The sequence below is a fragment of the Phanerochaete carnosa genome (genome assembly GCF_000300595.1).
Source record: "Phanerochaete carnosa HHB-10118-sp unplaced genomic scaffold PHACAscaffold_5, whole genome shotgun sequence".
In the NCBI taxonomy this organism is placed as follows: domain Eukaryota; kingdom Fungi; phylum Basidiomycota; class Agaricomycetes; order Polyporales; family Phanerochaetaceae; genus Phanerochaete; species Phanerochaete carnosa.
In genome coordinates this window covers 3030030-3049999 of record NW_006767632.1, presented here as the reverse complement: position 1 = coordinate 3049999, position 19970 = coordinate 3030030, and the positions used below count along the sequence as shown (strand labels likewise).

General features: G+C 55.4%; 5 protein-coding genes across 5 annotated transcripts; 2 read left to right on the top strand and 3 right to left on the bottom strand.

The window, feature by feature from the left end:
* The first annotated feature begins 2609 nt into the window (after window positions 1-2609).
* Window positions 2610-3518, top strand: PHACADRAFT_256901 (uncharacterized protein). The gene is made up of 6 exons (XM_007396187.1): window positions 2610-2697; window positions 2756-2839; window positions 2904-2966; window positions 3020-3142; window positions 3189-3212; window positions 3269-3518. Exons 1-6 carry the CDS (start codon window positions 2622-2624, stop codon window positions 3379-3381), a joined length of 483 nt encoding a protein of 160 aa, XP_007396249.1. The 5' UTR covers window positions 2610-2621; the 3' UTR covers window positions 3382-3518.
* Window positions 3519-5668: 2150 nt separating this feature from the next.
* On the bottom strand, window positions 5669-7922 carry PHACADRAFT_256897 (uncharacterized protein). The gene is made up of 13 exons (XM_007396186.1): window positions 7759-7922; window positions 7602-7698; window positions 7399-7535; window positions 7218-7343; window positions 6919-7168; window positions 6746-6865; window positions 6578-6680; window positions 6442-6528; window positions 6350-6384; window positions 6252-6298; window positions 6081-6203; window positions 6001-6030; window positions 5669-5950 (listed from the first exon to the last, which is right to left on the bottom strand). The coding sequence occupies exons 1-13, from the start codon at window positions 7833-7835 to the stop codon at window positions 5770-5772; spliced, it is 1413 nt and encodes a 470-aa protein (XP_007396248.1). The 5' UTR covers window positions 7836-7922; the 3' UTR covers window positions 5669-5769.
* Window positions 7923-8884: 962 nt separating this feature from the next.
* On the bottom strand, window positions 8885-15588 carry PHACADRAFT_144887 (uncharacterized protein). The gene is made up of 12 exons (XM_007396185.1): window positions 15244-15588; window positions 14495-15192; window positions 14151-14446; window positions 13674-14094; window positions 12875-13622; window positions 12197-12820; window positions 11748-12144; window positions 11380-11697; window positions 10397-11326; window positions 9951-10344; window positions 9423-9899; window positions 8885-9366 (listed from the first exon to the last, which is right to left on the bottom strand). The coding sequence occupies exons 1-12, from the start codon at window positions 15289-15291 to the stop codon at window positions 9102-9104; spliced, it is 5616 nt and encodes a 1871-aa protein (XP_007396247.1). The 5' UTR covers window positions 15292-15588; the 3' UTR covers window positions 8885-9101.
* Window positions 15589-16765: 1177 nt separating this feature from the next.
* Window positions 16766-18170, top strand: PHACADRAFT_144885 (uncharacterized protein; the record flags this gene model as incomplete). The annotated part of the gene is made up of 3 exons (XM_007396184.1): window positions 16766-17641; window positions 17701-17722; window positions 17782-18170. 3 exons carry the CDS (start codon window positions 16766-16768, stop codon window positions 18105-18107), a joined length of 1224 nt encoding a protein of 407 aa, XP_007396246.1. The 3' UTR covers window positions 18108-18170.
* Window positions 18171-18216: 46 nt separating this feature from the next.
* Window positions 18217-19575, bottom strand: PHACADRAFT_256891 (uncharacterized protein; the record flags this gene model as incomplete). Its single annotated transcript, XM_007396183.1, has 1 exon — window positions 18217-19575. The coding sequence occupies one exon, from the start codon at window positions 19570-19572 to the stop codon at window positions 18403-18405; it is 1170 nt and encodes a 389-aa protein (XP_007396245.1). The 3' UTR covers window positions 18217-18402.
* Between the last annotated feature and the right edge of the window lie 395 nt (window positions 19576-19970).

The window sequence follows — 19970 nt, the reverse complement described above, 5'->3', positions numbered from 1 at the left end:
TGGCACTGAAGCGACAGGATCTGCCTCGATAACGTGTTCTTGCGCGTGGTGGGTGGCGTATCCAGACGTCTTGCCGAGTGTCTCAGCATAGGGTCCCGGCAAGTCGCTCAGATCGGTGAGCGGAGAACAGGATAACGAGCGTGGCGCGGCCGGTGGCGCCTGAATGTGGCACCGACCCTGGGGCGGCTCGCCGCCAGACGCAGCCACGGGGCCGCAAACGTCGCCGCCCGGTGCGCAGTAGTCCTGCGTCAAGTATCGGAGGATGCCTCGGACCTTGAGGGCACCAAACAGGCCTTTGTAGCGTGGCCTCGGCGGTTCGATGTCCGGGGAGCCACTCACATCCTCGACTACGGTGCTATCAGACCCAGCTCAGATGCAGGAGCGGTAGTACTGACCATCGTCGTTGAAAGATACGCGTCTGGAGGCCAAGGGTGTATGTCCGTTTAAGAACCGGAGCCATTTGCTCGTGCGCGCGAGTTTCGCGTCTGGTTCGCCTATTCGCTGTTCGGGGGCAGGCGAGGATGTCGCGGAGACGGGGCTACATGCGCATTCGGAAGCCTCTGAGCTGGCAGACCTCGTCCTCATAGCTCTCGATGCTTTCTACGTGGGGGCGTGCACGGGCAAAGGCAAAGCCGCAGCCGACAAAGTCAGTACACGAAGCAAACGACGCGCGAAGATGTCCTGTGTGGCGGTGACGATCGAGGATGGAGATCGCTGGGGATTGTGGTAGGTCGCGTTCGTAGACGACGCCGAGCGCGTCGATGTTGGGGTTCAAGGACGGTGGAGGAAGGGCAGGAGCGTGCAAGCTCAGAGGCGCCGAGAAGCAACTGTCGGAGGACGGGGCCGGGTGGCCTCATGCATTCGCGGATGTCGGAGCTGGAGTGGCCTCAGAGCCTGCTGCCGTGGTGGCTTATATACAGAACGCGAACGGACGACGCCGAATGCGGCTATACGTCGAGAAGTTGCGCGACGGAGAGCCCGACGCAACTCCGCCGCAGGTCGGTCGAACTGCCGGTGTGTAAGCTGGGTGCTGTTGCCGCGGTATGCCGCGCTTGGAATGCAAGTGGCTGCCCTAGCTCATGCTCACTCCTCGAACTGTCAGGTCGTCGTCAAGAGTCCCGCAGTCGCGGAGACGGGCAAGTCAGCGAGGCAGCGGTGTAATCCTGCAGAAGCGACGCACCAAGGTTTCCCTCCTACATCTCCATCTACTTTTCCCCCGAGGGCATTCGAATGTGCCTCGCACCCATCCCCTCGACATCCTTCTGGCTCGTTCGTCTTGCTCTGGCTGGGCGTGCGAGCTGCCATGGTCGTGGACCCGGTTGCAAGACGGACTCGCCGCGACATGATTTTAGAGGAAGAAAGGCGCTTATCATTTGATGCGCTTCTGACTCGGCGACCATTCTCCCTCGACCGACGCTATCTTGGTACTCGTTAACTTCTGTCGTACGTCGCGCCTGCAGGTCGTGATATCGGAACTAATGTTTGTAGCGGCATGCAATTGGTGAAGCCGACAAAGTCCGCCTCAGCGTGCCTTGTCCCTGGTAGTCTGTTCTTTTCTTTTCCTTCGGTGGTTGGCTGGGAGTGTAAGGAGGACAGTACAGGCGACGACACCTGTCCAAGATTTCAGGTCTGCCCATGTTAAAGTATGTATACTCCTGGAATGGACGTGAGGCGCTCGTTGCTCCCGGCAGCACCGGTACGTCTGCAGGACATGGCCGTCGTTGCGATCTCTAACGATCCGTCAAGAGGGACGACGGACGGCGAGGGATCCCCCGCGCGCTCTGCGCCAGAGACGACATGACCGACCGATGGTAGCGCCACCCCAACGTCCCCATACCAGCACAGCACAAGACAGACCATAGGATGGAGGCTAGAGTGCCTCGTAGAGGAATTCAGGACAACTGTCTGGCCTGGGCGACTAACAGCAAGCTTATAGCACCTTCGCGCCCGTTATCTGCATATCAGGCGAGCAAGTTTGCTTCTCCTCTTGTTAGTGGATGTGAACTTTTACGGTGGTCGTTATATTTCGCCCAACGGAATAGGTAAGCCGCTGCATGATTTGTGACTGCGTCATTTGAAAAGTGCATTCCTTCCATGCAGGCGTATTGTATTTGCGAATAGGCCGAGCAGCGTATGGCTGTGCTCAAGGCCGGATACTCCAAGTCTCCAAGTGTCGTCTACGTTCCTTCGGATTGTAGGATCCACTCTCGCCATATGCAGCAACGCGTCCAGCCAAGTATCTTTGTGATACCTTTCAAGTCGGTTCAGTTCCTGAACTCGCGGCCATTTTCTGAGCCCGAGTGTTCTTTTCCATGCCTGTATACCTGCTGAGTCCCTCATGACCTTATTCCTGTGCAAACACGCCATGCCATATGCAGGGAGGTACGTTCGCATAGACTCGGAGCCTTTATGAGACCCTTTCTGTAAATTCGCACGCCGATGCCTGATGTTCGGGACCCTTTCTGGATAGTCAAACGAGCCAGCTATGGAAAGATTCACCATTCACATCTGCATTCTCTTCCCATATGATGGAGCGAGGCGATAGATGACCTTAATCCTCCCGGGGTGTATATAACGATGTCCATCGTGCAAAGGAAAATGCCCCATCCCTCGACAACGCAATGATTCGCACAACCTTTCTCATTATCTTCGCTGCTGCCGTCATGGTAGCTCACGCAAGGGACTGCAAGTGGTCCGGTGAGCACCTCGATCATAGCACAGATGGAAGTACCACTGACCGAACATCGTTCTGGAGGCACTGCGCCTTTCTGCTCCGGCACGTGCACCGACGAGCCATACCTCTATGAAGTCACCAAAGGTTGCGGAGGCGGCGACAGCGGCAAGCTATCCACACAAGTGACCTGATGATGCCTCAATCTGATGACTCATCCGTGTCCTCCTAGGCTCCGAGTGCTGGTCAGGTTATAAGGCCTTTTGTTGTACTGAGCGCGACGACTGCGAAAATTGCAAGTTCATGGTTTACTCTTAGATGCGCCTGGCTAACGTATGAGCGACGCAGGCTATTGGGACGGCACTGCCCCTGCCTGCGACGGCAGCTGCCCTCATGGCAAACAGCTCGCCACTGATCTCTGCGGCGATGGTGCGAGGTGTGCTGTTGGACTCAAGGCCTACTGCGCCCCAAGTAAGTCCACTCTGAAATGATTAGCCAAGCTAACCTTTCCTTGTAGACAACGAGGCAAGCAAAACGAGCAGTAAGTGTCCGCCGCGCAGTTTTCCAGTCGGTCGCCTGCTAACGATATCGCTGTAGGTCCCGCTACCCATCAGACACATATTGAGGCTGCCGGCAAGAGCGAGGCTGCTGGCAGAAGTGGCCATTACATCACCGGACATGTTGCTATTGGCAAGGTACCCGATCTCTAGGGGTCCAGAACTCGGAGGCCTGCCCTGACAAGCAGAGCTACAAGCATGTACGACATTAAAGACAGATGCTTTGTAAATTTGGAATATACTGTAAACCTGACTGGCCGTGAGCCAGCGCGGCGAATCACTCGAAGACGACGAACAGAGCAGGTGTGGTGACATTATGGAGTGTCATGATCGCAACAGTGAACGACTGACTCCGACATATAGCTTTGCATGGAAATTGAGTTGTGGAACAGGGAAAATTTTGATTATGCTCAGTTGTCTCAGTTAAGGCCAACAGGCATGAGTCTGCACCATCTCTGCTTTTCACTCGTGTTCAGCAGCCATTATCCTGCGGATGGTGCCAGAATAGCGGCAAGGGTCGCAAAATACTGTGACAAAGCGGCCTTACATACCTCGTAGTAAGCGATACGGCGGCCCTCTTGAGGTGCTCGAAGACTCAGATCTGTACGCATTGATAAGCGGCTAGGTAATATATTCACTTGAAGTGCACACGACGGGGCACTCCGAGTCCGAGCGCCTGCGCTTGACTCCGAAGGTACGACAAGTATTTTTCCATTAGCGACCGTATACAAGCGAATCAACGACGGTCGGGACTTGCGCCGTGTGCATACATGGTGAGCTTCAGCCCCGAATCCCAGTAATATAAGGCATGTACCTAATTCTCGACGCAGCCCTTAGATACGCCTCCCTATGTCGAGTTCTTTCTAACGCCTCCTCACCAGAAAGATAGATAACCCGGGTACGTCTCATAATGCGCTCATCCTGCAACGCAAATAGTCTGGTGGTTTGGTGATCGTCGACTCGGACGGAGAGGACGCCCCATCTGATATGGTCCCCACCAGGTCCAAAAAATAAACCCCACGAGAACGTAGTCCACTTGCGGTAGTAAGAGACCGTGTGCGCCCGTGAACTCGACTGGAAAAAGCCCGTCAGGACGGCGGAACCGAATGCTCTCTTGTGCTCTGCCCACGCCAAGGCGAGTGGTTTGAACTGCGCGACACGGGCCAATGGAATCTCCTCCGTGGTAGTAGCGCGGCTGCGGGTTGTCTGGGCAGAGCTCCGACTTGTCCAAGAGCCGTAACATGGTCACGTCAGCGGGTCTGAAATGCTCGAAGGCCCCCCGATCCGCGGCTTCCCGCCATATATGCCAGCGGGATCCACAGCACCCAAAGAGCGAACGGTGTGGACGGCGCGAAGCTAAAGAAAATGCTCGTGCGGATATCGTCAGGAATATGTTTGAGCAGCACTGGCGTTTGGTTGTTGTATACTGGCAGCGTTACGCAACCCAACAGATGAGCGAGCCCAGCAATTATGTCAAGCTCCGTGGTACAGAGTCGACTCTTGAGAAGGCTTGCCAGCTCTGAGTGTCTCATGGCAACGATAGATTCGAGGTTTGTGAAAAATGGGTGATTCGAGTAACTCCGAGTGTTGAAGATAGATCGGAGGTGTTCGAAGACTGAGTGATGAGAAAGTCGATTGGGAACAGGGCCACCGGGAAACCAGCCATCGCAGGCCTCTTGCAGCGCCCAGACCCGATTGTACCAGTGTCGTGAGGACCTGATGGCTGCAGGTGAGAGATCGAGAGGCAGCCCTAACCCATTGAATCAAGTGATACCGCTGTGCGCGTTGCACTGGTAGATGTTTCCGATGGTAGGTATGTCCAATCGCCACTCGTCGCTTTGTTGCGCCTCAGCTACGTCTAGTGATGATTCTGACCCCGCATTCATGGGAACCTCACCCCCTTCTGCCGGAGACATAGAACGTCGAGCCATACGTACTCCGCGCCCGAGTTCAGGAGGTCGACACGACATGCGTCAGAGTCTCCATAAGAGGCGTCAGTAGTACCGGCCACTGTTGCTCATTGATAGCTGTCCAAACGTCATGGCGATCTTCCGGTTCGACCCAGCTGTGCGAGATACTCCAAATGCTGTCTCTCTTAGTGTTGATGTCTTCTAAGGTTCTTTGGAGGTTTGGAGGTGGGAAGCTTTGATGATCTCGAGACATATGAAGCTCAGTAAGTACGGCGGACCGAAAGATCTATATCGTAGCATGAGCATCGTAAGTCAAAAGCCTCATTCTTAAACACACCAGAGGTACGGCGGCGCGTTTCGCAGGAGGTAGCTTGCCGCAAGGTCGTCTGCAGCACCATCCCCAATCTGGTTATCGTCATTCGGATCCCGTACGACTCGATCAGCTGCTGCTTGCGGCTGGCTGCTAACGCCGCGTGTTCTTAAGATGTGAGACTCAGGCTTGATTGCTTGCGGTTGCCGACGACGACGGGCCCGGCTGTCTCGACTCTGCAAGTGCGAATCGGACGGCCATGTTTTCGGTGCACATACTGAGTAGAATACATGTTCGTGTCTCGTTCATCCGAAGACCATATCAGTCCATGCACGACTCTACGACCTCCCTCAACCTGGGGATCCGCGGGGTGAAGACCGCCTTAAACGGCCGAACATGCACGTTTGCGGCGTCTGTGAAGCCCATCGTGTCAATCGGCTGGGCGGAATCTTCTTTGATGTCGAATGCCCAAAGGATGAGCGCCGTGTTCATGAACAGGGAGCTACAGAAACGTCAGCGGCGTCCAGCTGAACCATAAACGTTTGCGCTCACTTGTTCGCCACATGTTGTCCAACACATACCCTGCGTTAAGCGTTAGCGCAAAGTCTGGCGGAGTCTCGAGATCCGCGCACCGTCGGCCGAAGCCAAAATTGAAAGAGCTGATGTCTTCCCTGAGCCTGCCGGATTCGTCAAGCCACCTGCTGGGTCTAAACTCTTCTGGGTCTGGGAAGACGTCCGGATCGCGCGCGATGGCCCTTGGAAGAATTTCAGCACAAGCCGGGCGATCATAAAGTGATACGAACCACTGATTTCCGATGACAGTTGCACCCGCAGGGATCACATAATTGCCCTAGGAGATAAGAGTCAGCTCGCGAACAGACGCCGTATTCCTGAGGCATACCCATCGTATATCAGCTGTGGCACGATGGGCGAAGCCTGCGGAAAATTATACCCATGAGAGCCGATCGGAGCATCGGGTTACGTAGTGCGTACCTCCATAAGTGACCGGACGCCATCGATAGACCTCGAGATAGAACGCAGTCACGAATGGAAGAAGGCCCTCGTCATCGAATGTCGGCACTGGGGGTGGCGATAAGTACCACAACAGCGAAATTGATTCAGCCCTTACGCCTATCCCTGCCAATCACGCTGTCTACCTGTGCCTGAACTTCTGCCTGAGCCTTGGGGTGAGTAGCCGCCGCCATGATCATAAATGCAATAGCATTGGCGCTCTACATATGAGCAACTATCGTCAGTAGAAGTCTAAGGGAGTACGAGCAGGACATCAGCCACTCACTGTGTCTGAGCCTGCTCCGAACATGGATCCTGCGAGATAGGCGACCTCAGCATCCGACAAGTCGAGCTCTTGCTGCTGGTCTATCAGATATGTAGCGAACGACGGGGGACCGCCGTCCTTCTGTGCTCGCGGGTTTATTAGCGACCGTGCGATTGGGAGATATATTTACGCACTAGCCGGGCTCGTGCACCATCCACAAGACTGGAGAAGAGGCCAAGCTCTTCTTTGTGCCATTGGCGAAGAGTGGACGTGACAAAAGGTACGTGCTTAAAAATAGGGAATCTGTCGACTATATGAGAGTCTAAGCGAACTACGCTGCCGAACCGGGCTGCATATGTGATCATTTTTTGCACCTCAGGATCTGTGTAGTAGGTGGGTTCTGTCTTGCCATACGTCATGTCCATAACTACACTCGCAGCATATCTGCGTAATTTTCAGCATGTATTGATGCTGAAGGAATCCAGCACTTTACCTCCGCGCATGGTCGACGTGGTGCTCCGGATCTCGTAGTATGTCCAAAAGAACGTTCGTCGCGTGTATTGCTTGCATTGGTCTATATTTCACGGCGATAGAAGGCTGCAAATGCGAGTGCAGAGCCCTGAAGAAGGACATCAATAAAACAGAAATGTAAACAATGGTGCCATCCAACTTACTTTCGTAGTTTCCGGAGCCGGTCACCCGCTCCCACAAGCAGAATTCGCTTGTCACCAGAGAACAGTTCACCCGCAGCAATAGACCTGGGGCGGTCTGCCAGGTAGGCACCGTGTTTCTGCATGATGTCGATCGCCGCCTGTGGGTGCGGCATGTGTGAGTAGTGTCGCAGTTTCCGTTCCGCCAACGGCCACCAGAGACGCACCTGGTACCTCCCCACGACACAGACGATGCGCGTGCCCTGCTTGAATGAGAAGACGGGTCCATACGTTTCTGTCAGCTGTGCGAATTTGAACGGAAGACTGGCGCAGAAGACATTAGATGTACTGGATGAAGAACGATGCACGTCGTGGGCAACTTACCGACCCCCTGGGGAGAACCATCGCGCATTGGGTCCCGGTGGGAGTGGAAGCAACAATCGCCTAGTTTTGCCATTCATCCATGACTTCAATAGAGTTAAGACCACGAGACATCCCAGCGCTATCCCGACAGGTTGCAAAACGGGGAGCAGGTCGGTGGGTCGCTGCCACATCACGGTAGGTGTAAGGAGGGTGGTTCGGATGAGAAATCCGCTGCACTGTCGCTTATAAGGGTGTTGTTTATTAGGGTTGTCGCAAGAAACATGAACCATCAGTGAGCGCTGTGTAGATGTCCCATGACTGCGACAGAATAACAAGCAGAGCGCCGTTAGATGTTGGCTCTCAAGGTCGCTCAGTCGTCAGAGCCACAGGAACAGGAGATCCGCGGAGTGTGAAGCAATCATGGAGCAACTTTGCCTTCCCCAGTGACCAAAGTGGCTGTGAACAACTTGTCAGCTATCAGCTTCCGTTATCTCAGAGGCTTCTGTTGGGCTTCTGGTTCGTTGTTGTGTTACGTTAACGCTGTAGCGTCTGCCATAAGCACCTGGCCAGGATTTTCAACTTGAAGCGTCCCTTGTTTGAGGCGGTCGGTCCTCATCCGCGAAACGGCAACGATGGTCCACGAGATACGCATCGCCAGAGTTCATGCTACTGCCAGGCGGCTTGCGCTCGCAGAGCGACTCAAGCCTGCAGCGACAGAGGTTTTGTCCACACCGTATCTGAAGGAGTTGAAGGCAGGGTTCGATTTGCAGCTCGACAACGCCTCAGCTTGGCGGAGAACTGTCAGAGTTTCTAGGCACACGTGTCCGCGCCTGGCTTTTTGCATTCACGTTCCCACGATTTACACCTATGCTTGCATGCAACTACCCCGGCTTACGAGTTTACGCGTTTGCACCCCTCGCGGGCGTGCAATAAATTGCTTTTGTTATTGTACGCTCCCGCTACCTGACTTCCCGTGTTACTTTGACAACAACTGGGCTGAATGACGAGGATGAACAATTCTGGTGGTGGCATGAGGCCATCTCAGCACCTCAACGCATCAGCCCGCGTTACAGAAAAGACCGAGAGTAAAAAAATCCAGACGGTGGGAACGTACTCCCAGCAATCGCTGGCGGCCTAGAGGCGTTGCAAATCGTTCCAAAGTGAGCATCCGGTTCGTTAAAAAACACTGTCGAAATATGTATATTACAAGGTATTCGCTAAAATCTACAATTACTAACATGATACACTGCAGTAGTCTAGGCTTGAGCGACGTCCGAGAAAGGGAGGACAAATAACAATACGAAGGAAGGCACGGCTCAAAAACCCGAGTCGGCAAGGTAGAATAGTGGGTGCAAAGCGATCTCTCAATGAGCGGACAGCGAGCCCATGAAGCTCTCGAGGTCCAAGCCCGCGTACTCCTCTTCGGGCGGCAGGTCCTCCAGCCCTTTGAGCACGTTCTTCTGGGCAAACGCCGTGGCGTCTTTCTCCTTCTTCTTTGCGGCGGCCGCGTCTTCCTCCTCGGTCGTACGCCGGAACAGGTCCAGGACGAGATCCGTGTCCATCGACGACAGCCCGGAGTTCTGTTGGGTCACGACAGAGTTGGCGATGTTCAGCTTGAAACGCTGAAGACTATGCAGTGGAGGTTCATTAGCATTCTGATGGAGAGAGGACGAGCGGAGACGTACCCCATGATCTTCTCCTCTAGGGTGCCCTTCGTGATCAGCCGGTACACGTTCACAACTTTCTTTTGTCCGATACGGTGTGCGCGATCCATGGCCTGCAGGTCCTTCATCGGATTCCAGTCGTGTTCGACGAAGATGACCGTATCCGCCCCCGTCAGGGTGAGGCCCAAACCACCGACATGCGTCGTCAGCAGCAAGCAGTCGATGCTGGGGTCAGAGTTGAATGTCTGCACGATGGCGTGCCGCTTATTCGCATCGACGCTACCATCTAGACGCATGTACGTCACGCACGGCATGTGCTGCTTGAAGAGGTCGTTCTCGATGATATTAATCATCTGTTTCATCTGGCAGAAGATGAGGACACGGTGTTGCGAGAAGGCGCCGCCGGTCGAGCCCGAGTCGGTGTCGAGAAGCTCGGTCTTGGCTGTCTCACCAGAGAGCGATGTAGAAGTGCCGATGCCACAGTCATTCAGCAGCTGCCTGAAAGTTCAGTCAGCACAGCGCTCGCCATCAGTCCGATGAAGGACATACCGAAGAGCAAGCAGCTTGGGGGCATGCTGAATGTCGCTGAGATCTGTCGAGCTGCCCTTGTAGCCAGCATTCTCGAACGTCTCCTTGATAGCCTGCGAGTCCTTGAGCACAAGGGCCGGATGGTTGCACAACTTCCTGAGGTACTGTAGAGACTGGAATACGTGCTGCTGACCCTTTCCACCAGCGCCTCCATCTGCGGAGCGAACGACGTCCGCTGCTGACGTCCGAGCGTTCGACTTGGAAAAGTCATCGTACATGTACTTCTGGAGTTCAGACAGCTCGCAATAGTAGTCCTGAATGATCTTGGGCGGGAGGTCGTTGAGGACATCCTCCTTCAATCGGCGCAGAAGGAAGGGCAGGACCTGCTTATGGAGAGCCTCAAGTGCGAGCGCAGCTACAGAGACTGTCAGCAAAAGCCACTGACGCAAGTTTACAGAGCTGCTTACCAGCTTCACCGCTCTTGCTCTTGCCATCTCGGTTGGACAGGATAGGCTTGCTGAACCGCTCGTTGAAGCTCGACTCAGTTCCAAGGAAGCCCGGCATCAAGAAGTCGAAGAGTGACCACAGCTCGAGTACGTTATTCTGGATTGGCGTCCCAGAGAGGATCAGCCGATGGTTCGCCCGGATGCTCTTTACTGCCTTTGTGAGCTTTGTCTTTGCATTCTTGATGATATGGCCCTCGTCAAGAATGCAGTAGTGCCAATTCATGTCCTGAAGACTGGCGACGTCGTTACGAACGACCTCGTACGACGTGATCACGATGTCATGTTTCTTGAGCTTCGGGATCAACTTGCATCGCTCACGCGAGTTGCCCGTATACATGATCGGCTTCAGATTATCCGTGTACTTGAGGACCTCGTAGTACCAGTGGCCAGTGAGCGTCGGCGGGCAGACTATGAGCGACGGGAAGTGCACCGAGTCGGGCGACTGCGTCTCCTCGTACCGTTTGGCGCGCTCATGGTGCTTGCTCGCGAGGATACAGATCGACTGAAGCGTCTTGCCGAGACCCATATCGTCGCAGAGAATACCGTGCAATTGGTACTTCGCCAGGAACGCGAGCCAATTGACACCCTCCTGCTGGTACTTGCGCAGCTCGGCGTTGATCTTGACAGGAATATCGAACTGCTGCACCTTGCTACCATCGAGAAGTTGAGTAAGGAACTGTCGCTCAGTCTCGCGACGGCGGAGTAAGTCCTCAGAGAAGTCTGGTGGATCGGGAAGGCCAGCTTCTAGGGGCACCATCTTGACAAGCGATGCGAACGTGTTCGTGGCGGTCGACCGGATATCATCGTCCGAGTCACTCATACGACCGAGCACGGGAACGATCATGAAAATGACGTATGGCAGTGCCTTGATATCTAGCTTCTGCACGATATCTAAAGAGAGGTCAGTATCACCTCGGACCGGCAGTTTGTCAGAAAATGCGTACGGTAAATGAGCTCAGTTGCGCCCTGTCTGTTCGTGATGTTCGGCGCGTCTCCGAGGTAAGGTACCATCTTCTCGATTACGAAGCGCATCGCAGTCAAGGTGATGACATCGCAGATCGTCGCAAAGCAACGGGCTGCGCATTGGCGGATGATCGCAAACTTGCTGCGCAGCGCGAGACTGATCATGGAGAACAGTTCGTGGAACTTGGGGTGGAGGCCAGAGTGGAAGGTGGGGACGATAGCGTCGAGGACGCTCAACGAATCGATTACGTCTTGGCCGAAACGCGAATCGATGAGCGAGTCCATCTTCTTCGACTCATCTGAGAGGCAGTTGAGCATCATATTTCAATATATTGGGGGAATAGCTTACCACCAACGCACGCACTCAGCAGTCCGCCAGCCATAGACTGCCACATGTTCGGAACAAGATCGAGCAACTTGTCCCCAAACTTCTCCGACAGTTGCACAAATGCCAAACTTGCTCCACGCCGCGAGAGGCGCGCTTTCGCAGCAGCTTCCGGGGTTGGAGGTTCCTCTTTGCCGTTCGACTTCTCTGTGGCCTGTGGGGTTTTGAAGGAGAGGATGCCGCGCGTGTATTTGCGACTATAGGCAAAAGTCGGCGTCTGTTCGACGTCCTGGCAAAGGAATGTGCAGAGGTTCTTGACGATTTTCTCCGGCGGCTGGTTGAGCTCGCTCTGGACGCAGAAGTCGACAAAGGCGGCAACGGCGACAGCAGAACGTGTCTGGAGCTGGATGTTCTCTTCGCTCTGTGATCAAAATGTAAGTATGAAAGATGATATATAGCACAGCAATACTAACTTTGATACCGTTCATGATGCCCTTCACGATCGGGCTGACCTTGTCTGGAGTCGCCTTGAGGGCAACGAACGCCGCCGCAAACGCCGCTGAGACACGGACGTCGTACTGCGCCTTGACCTCCGCGTAGCGCTCGATGTTCGCCGCGACGTGGGTACGCTTCTCCTTGATGATCGCGAGCTCCTTCTTCTTCGTCCGGCCAAGCGTGTCCTTGAGCACGTCGAACATCTCGCCAACGGCCTTCTCGGCGGTCGAGATCGTGAACGCGTCGGTGCGCGTGCCCGTGATGTCGATGTCGTCGCCGAGGTTCGGGATCGCCGACGCCGGCAGCTTGCAGTCGAGGTGGAACGCGTGCAGCAGGGCGTAGCACTCGCTGTGCAGCCGCGCGAGCGTGTACATCATCTCGTGGTATGACGCCGGCGGATCGTTCTTCAGGAAGAGGAGCGTCTTCGCGGCCAATTCCTTCGCAAGCGGCGAGCGATCGATGAGGAGCGCGTCGTCAGGCTTCGCGCTGGTCTCATATTCTCGCGCCCACTCTTCCGTGACAATTGCGGCGAGGAACTTCTGCAGCATAGATGGCGAGTCGATGTAGTGGATGAGGATAGGACGGAACATGGCGTCGTGACTCTCGTCCTAAAGGGCGGTCAGCAGAAATACATCAAGATAGATAACGAAACATACCAAGTTAGGCCAAACAGCCGTCACATACGCCATCGACGTAGCAGCTGCAACACGCGCAGCAATGACAGTCTCCATCGAGACCAACGACAGGTCCTGTGCAATCATGTTCCTGTCGACGTTGTGTCGCTCTGTGCCCTGGTCCATCGCCCGCGCGAGCGCAGGGTCGTAGAAGGCGGAGACGTCGATCGGCGTGCCAAGCGGCGTCATCATCGCGCCGTACCACTGCAGAAGCCGGGCTTGCGGGACGAGCGATTCGAGCCACCCAGGCGCCGCGCTGAGGATGGACAGCACGAGGCGCCATACCGCGAGCGTCGCATCGCGAATGTCTTCCCGCTCCTCGACAATCATGTTCTGAAAGAGTAGCTGCAGGAATTGGACGCTGAGCCAGTCCCGCGGGAGTGACGGCACCGACATGAACGAGTGCAATGTCTTGACGACCGCAAGGCGCACATTCGGGATGGTGTGTCTGAAGAAGGGGAAGAGCGTTGGTGCGAGCGTCGAGAGTGGCTGCGATTGCGCCGGATCGGCGATGATGTCGATGACCTTGTCGTACGCGACGAGCTTGCCGAGGAGCTCCATGACGGCGCCTACGGAGGAGCTGAGGTCGTCCTTCATGTTACTCAAGCAGCTCCAGAGAACTGCAAGCACGCGAGGAAGCTCTTCCGGGAGCTGATTAACAAGATATTCTGCTACCGGAGACAAACACGACGCCGCGACGGAACGAACGTCGTCATCTCGATCGCCAAGTCTGGGGAAATAGTCAGATATATCCACATCAGAGCCGCATACGCTTACTTACCCCAGCACAGCGGCGTCGACAACACCGCGCAGGACCTCCTCCCCGCCTTCTGCAGCCACGAGGTCACTTCTCACCGCAACTTCATACTTGATTCCGAGCAACCCAGCATGGCGCACCTCCCATACGTGGCCCTTCTCGCTCTGCCTGCCCTTCTGGGTACCGTTGGCGGGCTTCTGGGGAATGGGGAAGTCTTGCCGGATCATCTCGAGCAGGATGGCATGCACTCGCAGAGCCGATCGTCGTGGCATGTGCAGCAAAAGAGACGCGAGCGTCTGCGAAACCGTCTCGCGCACGGGCGCGACGACCTGGTCGGTGACAAAATCGCCGAAGCGGTCGAGCACAAAGACGCAGAGGAACTTGACGGCGAGATCGTTGCACCATTTTTCGTGTGCGATCTCGTTCTCTTCCCATGACAAGCCGGCTGTGTAGACAGATGTCAACACGGGGACCGGCGATTACTGGGAAATAGAAGCTTACCTTTCATGCCACCGAACTTTCCCTGGCTCTTGAGCAGCTCGCGGAGGGCCATCGCAGCACCGTGCCGCACCTCCCAAGCGGGGCTGAACAGGTCGACCTCGAGCATCTTGACGAGACCATCCCACACCCATCGCCCTTGTTCGACGTCAAGCGCCTTTGACTGCTTCTCTGCTTTTGGAGAGACCGCACCGCCCTTTGACGGATCGATAACGACCTTCTCGCCGCCTTCGACGGGTGATTTCGGGCTGGCTGCGCGGCTTGATGGCGAGTTGCGGTCCTCACCAACGAGGCGGACTCTGCGGTCACGATTAGAGTGGGTGTATGCGCATGAAAGACGAACGTACTTGTTTGGTGGTGCAACGGCAGCCCCGTTATACTTGGTGCTCGTGCTTGGTGCCGTTGCAACAACGAAAGCACTCTGTCCACCCTTCCGTTTCCGCTTCAGGCGATTGCGCTCACGTGCCGAGAGGTTGCTGGTGTCCTCGATTGGCGGCGGGCCGTTGGATGGCGCTGGAGAGAGCGCGGGGGTCGGCGACTGGGACGGACCTGCCTGAGGAGTCTCGAACTTCTCAATTTTGATAGGCTCAGGCTGGATAATGAGCTTCACGTCTTCCTCCGTCTTGACTCCCTCTTCGACTTTGACTCCGTTCTCGCTGTCTATGGTCATCTCCTCCTCGTCCCCAGCCAGCTCCTTCTCCAAGTCAATATCATCTGCGCCGCCGACGGTGTCGAGGAAGTCGAGGCCCAGGCGACTCATCGCGTCTTTTCGCGCCTTCTTGACCTCGGACGAGCTGGCGAGGATGCCCGTCGGCTTTGTGAACTCTTTGCCGGACGATGCAAGGAGCAGTGTACCCTTCTCCATGAGTTCTTGAACCGAGAAGTGGGGAAACTCCGGAACGGATAGGCCCTCGGCCTCTCCGGGAGTCTTGACATCCTCTTCAGCACCAGGATGCCAGAGGGGAACGAGAGTGAATATTTGAGATAACGCGACAGACACGGCTGTGCGGGTCTCGTGGGATTTTGAATGCAGGTATGGCAGGATCTAAGGAAGACGTGAGCGGTAGCTTTCGAAAGAAATGATACTAAACTTGACCCTTGCCACCACAGACATTAACTCAGACCACGCTGCCGAGTCGCTCATGGCGGTGGCATGCTGGCGAGTAGATTTGATATCGTCTTCGACTATAGTTACATCGCTTATTACACTCTTTACAGCGAGCTGGGCGAGCTGCTTTGCAGCTGTAGTCCTTACAGAGGTTGACGACCCAGTGTCGAGGAGGAGGAGGAGTCGGTCCAACCTGCGGCGAGAGTCAGGAACGACAGAAGATGCCAAATCGGGGTGGCGCACCTCGAAGTCATGGTTGAGCGGAACGGGACAGCCCGGGCCGAGCGGCGCCGCGTGGAGGTCTTGTGAAGGAACTGGGGGAAATTCTCACGCTCCCCGACCTCCCATGCACCTTTTATCATTTCCTCACTCTGTGACAGAAAATTGACGTAGTCACGCGTTACACAGCTTTCGCCGCATTTGGTAGTTACGCGTTCTATTGCGTGCATGCCTCACAAAGAGGCCGGTCACAAGCAAAGCGCGTGAAGCTGTACGGACAAGGAATGAGGAACTGGAGAATTGTATACAAGGAGCCAGGGAGAGCCATCCGTGAAGGCGGAAAGTGGAGGAAGGCAGGCCCTCGTCGGTTCCCCACCATCGGCGCTCGCAGGTCTCTCACGCTCCCCACGGCGGGATCTAGGATCGAGCGGCGATGACGCAGCGACGCGGATGTTGGCGACAATCCGAACAGACACCTGGCGGCATCGCACGCAACGTTGTCTCTCGCCGTGATCGGGCTGAGGAGTGCATCGAGCCCACCTTTCGAAACATCGCGGTGTGCCAGTCAGTGAGCTTTGACAAAGCAGCTCCACACTATACACTGCCAACAAGGAGCACCTGTCGCGCCTCCATTGTCTCTGGATGTTCTTCTTGGGGTTATTAATTGTTCGTGACCGTGCAGGAGGACATATTCGGGCCAAAACAATTGCTCGAAAGGGATGATTCGGAGCTCGGAGAGCGCCCAAATGGCATTTTCGTCAGATTTAAACCCTTAGTCGTCAATAAAATTGCAACTATCGAAAGCATTTGTCAGGTTTGAGCCTCGATTCGGGGATGTCGGGTGTAGTGGGGAAAGAAGACCTGCGCCCAACTGTCACAGTCAATATCCAAGGAACTGCGGGCCTATGGGAAGATGTAAGTGGGCAACTCTAGATCTGCTCGCTCGCAGTGTTAACCTATGATCATACGTGATCGACGCTACAATGATCAGAAATCATGCGGTGTTCCTCAACCAGCATACTCTCATCATAACACGCGACCCTGTGGATTGGAGTTCGGATCCTCGGAAAGGATGAGTGCGTCTGCAAAACAAGTACGTCGTCTGCAACAACGGTACTACAACTTGCTGAAGCCCATGCACAGCTACCTGAGGAGCTCAGAGCTTGGGCTTTGCAGCTATGGGAATACATTACCCACGGACTCCAAGACGAGAACAATACTGCTGCTCGAGGTGGAAGTCTCACGGACGGACTTCTCAGATCTCAGGGTTTAACCTCCGTAACTAGAGCTGATGCATTGCGGGGAAACACACACTCAGACGCTCCGGATTGACTTGGGAACTGAGGAAGCCCCTACCAGTCTCGATGGGCTGATTTCGATTGCGCACGAGAAGTTATCGCACGCTTACCGGCTGTCGCAGCCAACGCTCTGCTGGCGGAGGTTGTATACAGACGCTTGTATTCTGCGAAGTTTGGCATGCATTCTTGGACGGCAAACAGAGGCCTTCGCCGCCGAATCCGTGGCGCGCCTCGACCAAGCCATCATCGTGGCCGGGCCAGCGGGAGAAGGAAGGCTCGAGTTGATTCATGAGTTCATATCCAGACTTCAAGTCATGCTACCACCGACAACTAGGATCTCGCGTTTGCTAACATCCAATGCCACTCCATCGCCGCCGCCACCCAACACTTTCTCCGACCCCATACTACGACTTGATACCTCTCCATCTCTCGCCTCCTTCCTGAACAAATGCTCCCGTGCGCCTTTCGTCCTGTCCGGTTTCATTCGCGACTGGCCAGCTCTCAGCGAGCATCCCTGGCACTCCCTCGACTATCTGCACTCCGTAGCAGGCCCGGCGCGCATCGTCCCCGTTGAGGTCGGCCATGACTACCGGAGCGACGACTGGACGCAGAAGCTCATGCCCTGGGAGGACTTCCTCGACGCTTTGGTGCCTGCGCGGGACGGCACGCGGCCGGCGCTCTACCTGGCGCAGCACAACCTCTTCAACCAGTTCCCCGCGTTACGCGACGACATCGTCATCCCAGACTACGCGTACGCGGCACCCCGGCCGCCGGCGGACTACCCTGATTACCGCCCGCCGCCGAACGAAGACCAGCTGGTCATCAACGTCTGGCTGGGCCCTGCCGGCACAGTCTCGCCTGCGCACACCGTGAGTCTGACGCAGCCGTTTTCTTACGTTCGCTCTCGGCATCTCACACAGGGCTGCAGGACCCCTTCTTCAATTTGTACGGTAAGTCACGTCTTGAGGTGACAGGTATCATCATTTTTTGTTGAGAGCACACCCCAAAGCCCAAGTCGTCGGCCGCAAAACCGTCTGGCTCGCCCCGCCTGAGGCAGCACCACACATGCGCGCCTACGCGCCTGCACCCGACGCGCCCAGCACGCAGCCGCACAATCCCGCGGCGAACACGACGGAGCCGCTGCTCAGCAACACGTCCAGCCTCGATGTGTTTGTACCGGATGCGGACGCGCTGCCGGTGGCGTTCAAGGAGCATGTCGTGCCGCGCGCGATGTGTGCGACGCTCGAGCCGGGCGACTTGCTATTCTTCCCGCCCGGCTGGTGGCATGCGATGCGCAGCGAGGAGACGAGCTTCTCCGTGTCGATGTGGTTCTAGTGTAAACATACAATGGTCCTGTTGACCTCTATGAGATCTACCCAAGATGATTGACCAGCAGGTATGACGAATTCTAGTCCGCGCGAACCTCTGCGACGATTTGGGGGAACTAATTAGCGCAACTATAGGTGGCCATTGAATATGGAGTTTCCTGAGTTTAACTGTGATATTGGAGACCACTAGGCTTGCTGAGTGGCTGCGTGTAGCTCTGGTTGCACGCCACTATTCGAGGAAGCTCTGAGCAAGAATGAAATTGTTCATTTGGGTCACAGTCAACATGATATCTCATGTACTCCTATCCCTGTAACCAACGACCATCCCAAACCACCTCGACGTCCTGCCTGAGAGCCTCCAACTCCGACCCTTTAACGCCCATGCAGTCCGATAATACGAGTTTCTCCAAACGGTGCCCAATCTCTGCACGGCGTTGCAGCACGCGAGACAGAGGCAGACCCGATTCGGCGAGGCCGAACTTGAAAGTCTGGATATGTAACGTCTTTACCGAGGGAAGCATCAATTCTCCTGTGTTCGCCGGATTCATGGCGTCCAGCACGTTCCTTGCGAGCCATCCTTTGACCGACAGAGTGCGGACGTTGCTCAGAAGACCAAATACCGAGTGTACTGGCAGGTTGGCAATACCCGCACGGACGCGCTGCATCGGTCCGCTCGTGAGCTTCAGGGCCTCCACATGTCTGAAAGCGTCCAACTCGTCGAAGTGCGCAAATATGCTATCCACGCACGATTGAAGCGTGATCGCTGGCGGCGGCGAAGAGCTTGGCAAGGACTTCCAGTCTGCAAATGCGAAGGGGCCCGATCGGCACAGAATGTCTGGTGGACATAGAGCTTCCCATCCCTCGACGTTACAGATGCCATCGATGTGGTCGTCAGCCAAGATGTGTAGTGTCTGGATGGACAGTGCGTCAGTCCGGGATTGAGAGCGACGAGAGAGCTTGGATGACAACGTGCGAGAGAGAGCAGATCGCTCTTCACTCGCACTATGCCCCCTGACCATGCTTTCTGCAGCGGCCACCTGATTATAACTGATATGGAGCCTTGTGTGTGTCGGGAAATCGAGGTTATTCAGCAGTAGGGCAGTTTTCCAGCCGACTTCACCGCAGTCAGTACGCAAGAAGCGCAGTTTGGGAAGCCCAACAGGATGATCTAACACTGCGTCCGTGCAGTGTCGTACACCGTTGGGTATGTCTTGGAATTTACTTTCTATCATAAGGCTCTCCAGACATGCCAGCTGTGCCAGGGCTTCCAGCAGATCTCGCCATATTGAAGCCGAACCAGTGAAAGCCTTAAGGTGCAAAGTCTTTAGTAAAGGCCGAAAGAAGGAACGAGCATGTAGTAGAATGAGTCCGTTGGTGGTGAGATTCAGAAGCCGCGGAAATGAGTTATGGCTTGCAATACATGGTGGATCGTGGGCCTCCGATGGACGACTATGAACGGTCAATTCAGTCATTACAATCTTTCCAAGTCGTCGATACAAACGGTATAAGTACCTGGAAGGCTCGGGAGCTTCAAGAAGGAGGCTTTCCAGCGTAGAGAACGTTTGATCTTCTTGATCCAAAGACGGCAATAGTAGTCGTGACAGGACGTTTGGCAGGGGGAAGGGAACCATAAGTGTTTGTACTCGAGAGGAGACACTTGAGATATGCCTCCAGAACGTCTCCACGTCTTGCCTGCGAACAATAGAGGTCCTGCCCTCTACTAGAAGGGGCACTTCTCCCGACCTGGACACCAAAGTGGCTACACATTCCGCGGCATCTGTCCTGATATCGATGTAGGCCCAGAGAGTGCGTCTGCGAAGCGCAACAGTTCGCCAGTGGTGACATACGTGTGCAATCTTTACCCAGGTTC

Bases quoted from the DNA above. Each gene is read 5' to 3' on its own strand.
- PHACADRAFT_256901 (XM_007396187.1), top strand. From the start codon at position 2,622: ATGATTCGCACAACCTTTCTCATTATCTTCGCTGCTGCCGTCATGGTA. The intron at 2,698-2,755 runs GTGAGCACCTCG...ATCGTTCTGGAG, and splicing joins AAGGGACTGCAAGTGGTCCG to GCACTGCGCCTTTCTGCTCC. The intron at 3,143-3,188 runs GTAAGTCCACTC...CTTTCCTTGTAG, and splicing joins CAAGGCCTACTGCGCCCCAA to ACAACGAGGCAAGCAAAACG.
- PHACADRAFT_256897 (XM_007396186.1), bottom strand. From the start codon at position 7,835: ATGAATGGCAAAACTAGGCGATTGTTGCTTCCACTCCCACCGGGACCC. The intron at 6,299-6,349 runs GTATGCCTCAGG...CTTATCTCCTAG, and splicing joins CCACAGCTGATATACGATGG to GGCAATTATGTGATCCCTGC. The intron at 6,204-6,251 runs GTTCGTATCACT...AATTCTTCCAAG, and splicing joins ACTGTCATCGGAAATCAGTG to GGCCATCGCGCGCGATCCGG.
- PHACADRAFT_144887 (XM_007396185.1), bottom strand. From the start codon at position 15,291: ATGAGCGACTCGGCAGCGTGGTCTGAGTTAATGTCTGTGGTGGCAAGG. The intron at 12,145-12,196 runs GTTAGTATTGCT...TTTTGATCACAG, and splicing joins GCATCATGAACGGTATCAAA to AGCGAAGAGAACATCCAGCT. The intron at 9,900-9,950 runs GTATGTCCTTCA...CTGAACTTTCAG, and splicing joins CCCAAGCTGCTTGCTCTTCG to GCAGCTGCTGAATGACTGTG.